The 9,803-nt window shown below is 37.0% G+C and overlaps 1 protein-coding gene across 50 annotated transcripts in view; it reads left to right on the top strand.

Annotated features, from left to right (window-relative positions):
* The first annotated feature begins 4,604 nt into the window (after window positions 1–4,604).
* LOC127842623 (MBT domain-containing protein 1-like) overlaps window positions 4,605–9,803 on the top strand; it is a 28,553-nt gene continuing 23,354 nt past the window's right edge. For 49 of the 50 annotated variants that reach the window (XR_008031785.1, XR_008031783.1, XR_008031774.1 and 46 more), the window contains exons 1-4: window positions 4,605–4,733; window positions 7,070–7,225; window positions 7,457–7,717; window positions 8,032–8,110. Coding sequence is in view for 3 of the 50 variants with exons in the window: in XM_052372210.1 (XP_052228170.1) it covers window positions 4,731–4,733; window positions 7,070–7,225; window positions 7,457–7,717; window positions 8,032–8,110 (499 nt within the window). In the remaining 47 variants the exon portion in view is untranslated. The remainder of the gene's footprint in view (window positions 4,734–7,069; window positions 7,226–7,456; window positions 7,718–8,031; window positions 8,111–9,803) is intronic. The other variant, XM_052372211.1, reaches the window with a different exon arrangement.

Raw genomic sequence — 9,803 nt, 5'->3', positions numbered from 1 at the left:
CATCAAACTAAGATTTTTCAGTCTGGGACACTTCCCTTTGGGGTTAGTGATCATTTACTAATTTTCTTTACTGCTAAGACTGTTAAAGGTCAATTTAGTGTTAGTAAAAGAACCCAAATTAGGTCGCTTAAAATGTATGTAAATGTATCCCAAATTTTTACCTCATTGAGTCAATTTTAATTCTGTGATGCTAAATATATGTGTTTGTTCTAATCTAATTTTGTTTTAAGCATCTGAGAAATTGTATTAAGGTATTGTAAATGTAACACACATGTATACCTCATGATTTCAATTCTATCTGTGATATTTTTAATGCTCAGTATATGTGTTTGTTTTAAATTTATCTTGTTCTTATGCAAAATGTGATAAATTGTTTATGTTATTATTTGACATGTATATGCCGAATAAATCTACCTATCTATCTATCTATAACTGATTTTAACACTATATTTTGGTGGATGTAATCTTCAAACTTCCTAGCCTAAGTCCTAAATTTGTATGACACGAGGTCAAATGTGTAGATGAACAAATTTATTTTTCAGTTAAACATATGTCCCCGAAAAAACTTATTTTATTTAAAGTAGTTATAGAAAAAAATGTGCGCTTACTCCAAACGTTCTGTTAATTTACGCCGGACCAACGCTATGTTTTTCTGTAGTCTGTTTAAAGACAAATACATTTCAAGACGATTAAGGGTAGCGCACCAGTAATGGGCACCTTTCCAAATATAATCAAATGTATTATTTTCTTAATCAGCATCATTCAGTGAACTATATGCACATTTTTAGATAGATCTCCACGCTTTTTAAACAAATATATTGATTTTTTTCAAAACCACCGCCACGCTCAGCTTTTGTCCAGTTTATTTGCACCCCTGGTATATTTGAAAGTTCCATAATTCATCCAGATTTCCAAATATGGGCATGAAGGTGGTGTGTACAGATGCAGTAAAGGTGTTTAAAGTTAAGTTTAAACAAGATGAAATACGTATTCTTTTACAGACATTTATTTTTTATAACTTGTTATCTACGGAAGAGCGCCATGAAACGTAAGTGGTTTCAGCCAAGTAAAAATTGGGTTGGTTAAAAACAAAGTGTCATAAAATTCAAAATAGTATCATTTAAGTATATTTTGAACTTAGTTTATATATATACACTACATGTATATACAGCAAAAATACCAAGAAATAGACAGAATTCACCGTTTACTTTTTGAAATAAAAATAAAAATGCAGCATGCATTTTTGTATTTTCAGCAGTAAATCACCCAATTTAGCCATAACGTTGTTTTTAAAAATTGAAGAATGTGCATAAAAATTGCAACATATTTAACAATGAACATAGCTTATATGCTATATTAAATCAAAGTACGTTAGAAAAGAAATAAAACGCTTCGCAAAAAGTATGCTTTGTCGGCAGGATTCGAACCTGCGCGGGAAGATCCCTAAAGATTTCTAGTTTATCGCCTTACCACTCGACCACGAGAACTTCACATGTTTACCCGCTTAAATTAGATATCCAAAAGTAAACAGGTAAAAAGGCTCTTCGATCGTTGAAGAAATCGAGGGAAATCATTACGGGTGCGCTACCTTAAATACACCCTAAACCATCTAATAACGGACTAGCGCTAGAATTTAATGTGTGTAGTAAACTATCGCTCAATGGGTCATTGTCGACCTGAAATGGCCCACAATTCACTCGGGGTGACTAGAAGCCGATTCTTGTTACCCGGATGTTACATGAAGCCGATTCTTGTCACCCGGGGGTGACTTCAAGCCGATTCTAGTCACCCTCGAAATCAGCATAAAGTCACACTCGAAATCAGCATAAAGTCACCATCGGCAACAATTTAACTTTTTCAACAAAAAATGCATGATTTGGTCGTTCATATGCGAGGGATTTTTTGTAAAAAACTACAAAAACGAAAGTAGAGCTAAATGTCTAAAAAAACTTAATTAATTATTTGCGGGAGTCAGATTTGGATGCGGTGCCGTTTGATAAAAATACACGGGTGACTAGAAGCCTATTCCTGTCACCCGGTGGTGACTAGAAGCCGATTCCTGTCACCCTGGGGTTACATGAAGCCGATTCTAGTCACCCGGGGATGACTAGCTTCGGCATGAAGTCGCCCCAGGGTGACACGAATCGGCTTCTAGTCTCCCTCGGGTGACTTGTTGGTTATTCCAGGTCGATAATGACTCAATGAGCTAAACTATCTAGACTTATCGTAGAATAAAACTGTAAAAAGTGTATTTTCGTTACTAAACCCATTTTGTTTTGGGCGTTTTAAAGTATATACAGTATACATTTGTTGACATGTGAAAAACAAATTACAAATAGAAGCAAGAAAAACAATCATGCAAAGTATCTAAGTGCTTTTAAACACATTTAATTAGATAAAATGAACATTTTAACTGACAAAAGTTGGTTTGATGAATGTATCAAACAACGTGTATAGCATTTACTTAACCTTGATCAAAATTCAATAAAACAAATATACATCTTAAAATATCAGCTTGAGATTGTACTCACACCTTCAAACATATAAGGTCAACAATAAACATGACAACATTAATCCTCAATATCCACTTTATAACCAGCATCCACATAATATTGCTCATTGGGTCATTGTCGACCTGAAATGGATTGAAGTCACCCGGGGGTGACAAGAAGCCGATTCATGTCACCCTGGGGTGACGTAAAGCCGATTCTAGTCACCCGGTCGGCTTGAAGTCACCACAGGGTGACATGAATCGGCTTGTAGTCACCATAGGGTGACACAAATCGGCTTGAAGTCACCCTAGGGTGACACAAATCGGCTTCTAGTCACCCTGTGGTGACTTCAAGCCATTTCAGGTCGTCAATGACCCAATGTGCGTAGCGCATTGGGTCATTGTCGACCTGAAATGGCTTGAAGTCACCCGTGGGTGACTAAAAGCCGATTCATGTCACCCTGGTGTGACTTCAAGCCGGTTCTAGTCACCCGGTCGGCTTGAAGTCACCCCAGGGTGACATGAATCGGCTTGAAGTCATCCTAAGGTGACAAGAATCGGCTTTTAGTCACCCCGGGTGACTTGAGGGCCATTTCAGGTCGACAATGACCCAATGAGCCATAATATAGCTTAATACTTATTGTTATATCTCTTCGTAATCATAAAATTAAGTAGATCTATATATTGTGTAGCTAATCCATAACATACGCAAATGACTTTCGACACCTGTGAAGTGTCAAAACCCTCAAAGCATTTAGATTATACGACGAATGAAAAAACAACAAGATTTCACTTGCTTATTAAAAGTCATTTTATCGCCTGAATATGATATATAAAATCATATTGTATGAAAGCAAATTATGCATTTATCTCACGAAACTCTGATAGAAAGCGTGCTTGCTTTGATCAAGTGTTTTATTGCATAAACAAAAACCTTTCAACGGGGTTTAGTTGAAAGTATCCAGAGGTATTCCTGTATCGTTCTTCTCTCATTTAAGTGGGGTGGGGTGGACGCACAAACACAACCTAATTATGTGATGTATACATGAACAAACTTATTGTAATTCACATGGTAAAATTATGTTTTGATAATCATGCAACAATAATTAAGGCCCATATCATCCACCCCCTTCTCTCTCTCTCTCTCTCTCTCTCTCTCACACACACACACACACACACACACACACACACACACACACACACACACACACACACACACACACACACACACACACACACACACACACACACACACACACACACACACACACACACACACACACACACACACACACACACACACACACACACACACACACACACACCACACACACACACACACACACACACACACACACACACACACACACACACACACACACACACACACACACACACACACACACACACACACACTCGCATGCACGCACGAACGCACACACGCAAGTGGAGAGGGTGCTCGAGGAGGGAACAATTGCGCGGTTGCACCTGCTCCGGCTTTTGTCCTTGCGCGATAGTTGCGGGATCTGGGTACTGGAAAACGTTGACAAACTACTTATGTATACGGTTTTACAGTTATTTTACCGCTTAAAACATACACATATTAACAATACACATCATACAGAATTTTATGAATGTAGGATTGCAGGCTTTATTATAAGATAAACACCTGATATACTTTGATAATTAAATAGTGCATAGTTCTTTTTAAAATTACCATATGCATTTGACATATAATGAGGCACAGATGAAAGACCGCTCGGAATGTCGGCACGATACGGTGACGGACAATGAAACACGTGCTGAACACTCACACATTAAAGATTTGATTATTAGTATGTTCTTTTAACAAGCGATGCCTGGGACCAGTCATTTTGCACGAAATGTTGTTTAAATGTAACCGTAAAATGTTGCTCATGTTACAAGACAATTGTTTTCAATTGGTTCCCGTATTTTTCTGCGTTACATAAAAATACCGAAAACCAAAAATGACCTTGAATGTCAAGGTTCTTTGGTTAGTTTCCCATTTTAGAACGGGTGCAGTGATTGGTCAGTTCTGTCGAATTTGCAAAATAACAATGTTTTGGGCCAATGAATGCACGCGTTAAGAATGTTCTATTTATATCAAAATCCGGGGGCCAAAATACTTAGCAGGTCAAGCTGGATTGTTTTCAAAACGTTGGGCTCGTATTTATTATCGTGAACTAAATTATTTGCGAAGTTTGTGACTAAAATCAAAATGGTAAGTCTTTTGTTGTATCTGGGGTTTTATTTGTATATGTTAAACATGATTTTAAAGATAAATAGAAACGTTGACAGCCCTGAAAAAGCCGATGGAGACATCAGACTTCAATTCGCACTGACGGGAGTTTTTTGTGTGTGTTTCACTAGCAACATCCTTTGAATTTTTTAATGCTCATAATCTGTTTAAATGCGTTCATTTTCTCATAGAATATCCTTATTTTTCCAAAAAGGTATGGTAAACTTTTTCAATAACCTGGACCAACTTTTTAGGCTAGTTATTATCAACCAAAGCAGTTCTCAAATGGGTATTTTAACACTTAAAGACTTAAGCTTACCCACAGAGCCATTGCCCATCTTGAATTAACTCTTCTTTATGTTCACAGGAATCACGAATTTAAAGAAATCAATGAACAAGTAATTTTTCTTCAACAAAATAATCCAAACTGGTTTAATCAATCATTAATGAGACCTACGGATTGGGCTTTCCAGAAAGTGATTAGTGATAAATTTGCTTCTTCAAATAAGGAACAGCAGGGCCCTCAATACATTTTAGGGCAAGCGGGTCGCTTCCCATAGCAGGGGGAATTTTCGCGGGATTTCCCTTTTTTGGGGGATTTTTTACTTACTCTCTAATTTTTACATTTGTACATGTTTGCACTATATTCATTGCTTTTTTCATAACCAAGTAAGTTTGACAAGATTAAATTAAAATTGAATTGAGAAATAATAATCATGAAACACATCTATCGATTAAAAAAAATTATTTTAGGGGGAATTTTTTCCCCCCAAAAAAGGGGAAAAAAGTATACTTTTCAGGTGGAGGAATGCGGCCGTGAATTTCGGCCGTGAATGTCGGCCGTGAATTTTACAGATTGAGGGCCCTGAACAGCCATAGTTTAAGAAATTAACTGATATATATATTATAAGTTTGTAGTTACAATTTGAAACTAGAAATGGCACGGCAGAGGGTGACGCGTATCCCCACGCCACGTGTTTGACCCAGGGGGGCACCCCAGGGTTGGTAATGGGTCCATGCACAGTTGAGATTGACCATATTGTCATAAGAGATGTTCAGTATCAATTGGACGAGAATCAGTGAAGAAATGAAGAAGTTAATGTAAAATAACATAAAACAAGAAATTCGTTTGTCAAAAACATAATGCCCCCTCCTGCGCCGCTTTGATTTATTAAAAAAAAATCATTTGGCAGGTTCATTACTTACCTTCCTTTAAAGCTTATTACCTCCCTTGGATTTTTTTTTGACCTTTGACCTTAAGGATGACCTTGACCTTTCACCAATCAAAATGTACAGCTCCGTGACCATGAGATACACATGCATGCCAAATATCAAGTTGCTATCTTCAATATTGCAAAAGTTATGGCCAATGCACCATACCGGGGGCATAAAAATAAGTGAAAATCTCTGACCCGGCCCCACCCCAACCCCCATAACTTTTGACCCAGGGGTCAGATCAAAATTCCAAATAGTGCAGGGTCGGACATCAGGCGATCAGCTAATAGCTACCATGTGTGTAAGTTTCAAGGTTCTAGTGCTTATTGTGTAGGAGGAGATAGTGGCCAGGACGGACGGACAGACATAACCAAAATATCCACACGCTTTTCAAAAAGCGTGGGGATATAAATCATCTAGAATAAAGCTCTTCAAATCATTGACTTTTAACATTTTAGCAATCAAGGACCATGAATATGAATATGGTTGAAACCAAAAATGACACATTTTTGTAAATTTTCATTTATGTTGATAGGAACACTATGTATGCAGTTTTCATTTTATCAAAACTGAAACAAGCCTTTTCTTTTCCAATGTCAGTGATTTATGGGATAGTTCTTCCCAAAATCATGAAAATGCTTTAGCCTTTCCAAGTGAGAAGAGACAAACCCATGACAAGTACTCAACAGTACAAGACTGAAGTATACTAACATGTCAACAGGAGTGTAGTGAATGTGAGCCTTGTGCTGGGGTAATCAGGGACGACACTGTCTGCTTTTAATGATTTTTTTGTTTAAAGGATGACTTATTGGTGAAAATACAGAATGCAGAAAGTGCCGTCCATGATTATTCTGTGCGGACTGGGATGACTCTTTATGCACATGCATTAAGCCCCATTTTCCCAGAGGCTCACATATACATGTAAGTTAACACAGTGGGAAAAACATACCATTTGTGCTATACCAGCAAAGCTAATGATGTGGATGGTTCTTACCCATTTATATTTAATAGAACCTGTCACCTGGTATACTAGTTGTTGGAGTTTTCTTTATTGTTTTAACATCCTTTTAACTTGAATTACTAATTTTCTCCTATCTTTTTAGGAGCAGAGTGGATCAGAATGGAATAGCTGGGATACGGGTGATCCTGCAGACTCAAATTCTTTGATGGACTTGTTTCAAAAACAAGATGATGGAAATAGTGTGACATCAATAAACGAAGGGAAGTCGGATACAATGTATGACAGCAGCAATGTAGAAGTAAGTGTATCTTATAAAACATGTTTGCTTTTTATAACCTCTCAAATACATGTAAATTTGTATTGTTAACCATTTAATTAATTAGTGTACATGTGTACATTAAATGTTTTGAGGCATGTGTTAGTTAGAGTGCATGCATTTGCGTGTATGACTTTTTAATCAATTGATGTGATCTTGAGTCAAAATAATGCCTATTAGCACTAGCTGAATGGCACAAACTTCATTCACTAGGGTGAGGATTCAAACTTGCAGTATGACAGCATGGACGATTATGATGAGGAAGAATCTGAGTCTGAGGATGCGAGTCAAGTTGTAGTCGATCAGAGCCCCTATCGCTTCATGAACGGGAATGATGGCATGGCCACTTGTGAGAGATGCGGATCAGTTGGTATCAAACACGCATTCTACTCAAAAGCCAAACGATTCTGCTCTCTGGCGTGCTCAAAGGCTGCGTCATCTGGTGGAGATTATGTTCCAGTACAAGCAGTTCCAGTAAGTTATGTCTGACATTAAGTGGTACTTTAGTGTTGCCAATCATGTAATAGAATGTTTCATTTAATGTGTTAAAAATTTTTGTACTAAGTGATAATTTGCACTTTTTTATAATAATTAGGAATACCTATTATTTGGAAATATGTTTTTAAGAAAAGTGGTTGTTTGGATTGTTAAAAATTCTGGTGACTTGTTAGGCATTGGATTTGTGGTTGTGTTAAATGTGAAGATTGTTGTCATTCTGGAGAACATCTTATTTTGTTTAAAATATCAAGGTATTTTGGATTGAAAAAAGTTTAACTTACAATTTCCAGAAAAAGCAAATGCCAGCCAAGAAAAGAAAATCTGGCAAATTCATTGGACAGAGAACAAAGCAGGGGAATACAAAGCAAAGTATGTTTGTAAACAGCAATTCATTTTGTATTAATATAGGGGTCATCATACAGGGAGATGTGGGCAATATCTTCGAGCGCTTTGGCCTGAAATTTTGGGCAAGGATGACCACTGTTTGACCCCTGTTTGAATGTTTTCCCTTAAATTACTTTCAATGATAAAACATATAAATTATTTTTTCATAAAAGTGATGTTAACATGAATGAAGTAATTAAATCTTCCTCTGCAATGAAGTAGATGGCAAATACTTTCCTTATAGTACCTAGGTCTATGTGTCACTACTGGCATTTTGTGACATTGTAAATTTATTTTTAACCCTTTACCACTTAGATACGGAATTTAACGCATTTGTAGTCCCTTAGAAAGATGAATTTAATTAAAGACCTTTCATTCTTGTAATCATTTCCAAGCCTTAGATACTGATGAGCAGCAAACAGCATAAAACCTGAATTACTTGCAGGCTGTTCTGGTTTTATGCTGTTTGCACATAGCCATTTTCACTCTGCTTCTGAGTGGGAAAGGGTTAGGTAAATGTTCTACAGTCTTCACGATAGTTCATTTTATCCACTAGCCATTCGGGCTACTTGAATGGTGAAGACAAGTAGCCCAGCAGCAAAATTACTAGCCCAAAGTAAATTTGTTAAAATATACACCCTGCTAAAGGGTTTCATCTTTCAATAGCAGTTAATCTATTAAAAAGTAAAATTGTATCCAGGGTATGTTTACTGTAAAGCCTATTGCAAAAACAATTGCAACACAATATAACAAGTCAAGGTAATTATGTCCTTTATTAATCATAAGTCTTTTACATGTGATAAACAACTTCTTCGTTCATCTCATCATCACTGCCATCATGGAGATCCTCTTTGTCAGAAACCATATCCTGTAAAACAAGCAACCTGATAGTTATTTTCCAGAAGTTTACTTGACAAGTGAAGGCATAGATGGCATACTTTTATCATACATGTTGACTTATTTCTTATGCTGTGTTTTTAAGCATAGCTCATTAATCTCTGTCTTACAGAAGTAGCTTCTCCTTCATCACTGATTTTAAACCACTTTTCTTGAAATTCACGTTTCCGCGATTTTTCATAGTCATTTGTTGACTTACGATCAGTAGTGGGCAGTTGCTTGCCAGGCATCGCTCCAGCTACGTATTTAAGCATTATGCAGCCTTATGCGCGTAGGGACTTACAACATTGGAAATAAACACACACACACAAGGTTACAAAGTAAAACGATGTTTATTCCGGAAATGCAAGCCGCCGACGTCGATTGGTTTACTTCAGCATTAAACACATCAGCATGACATGTGCCAATAGTAAATAACCAGTCTAAATTGTTCAACACGTGGCCTGGGTTACGACTCAAAAATCATTGTTGAATGTATGGACCAATTGGAACGCGTCTAAATCTCGTATTTTAGGCGAAGTTGAACGAAGTTCTGTCGGAAATCTTCGCGAAGTACTCACAAAATAATGACGTTTATCACACTTAAAAATGTAAACAATATTGATACACGGAATTTCTACTGGCCCGACGGGCGTACGATATGGCAATTTTAATAGGCCCGAGCTATAATTTACACGCCCAGGCCATCGGGCGTGCGCTTATTTCGCAGACTGTTCTAAAATACAAGGAATACTGAATTTGTAAAAAATAACTAACTGGTTGACAGGTTCTTTTACCATCA

This window comes from Dreissena polymorpha, chromosome 8, assembly GCF_020536995.1.
Source record: "Dreissena polymorpha isolate Duluth1 chromosome 8, UMN_Dpol_1.0, whole genome shotgun sequence".
In the NCBI taxonomy this organism is placed as follows: Eukaryota; Metazoa; Mollusca; class Bivalvia; order Myida; family Dreissenidae; genus Dreissena; species Dreissena polymorpha.
This window is presented reverse-complemented; position numbering and strand designations above follow the sequence as displayed.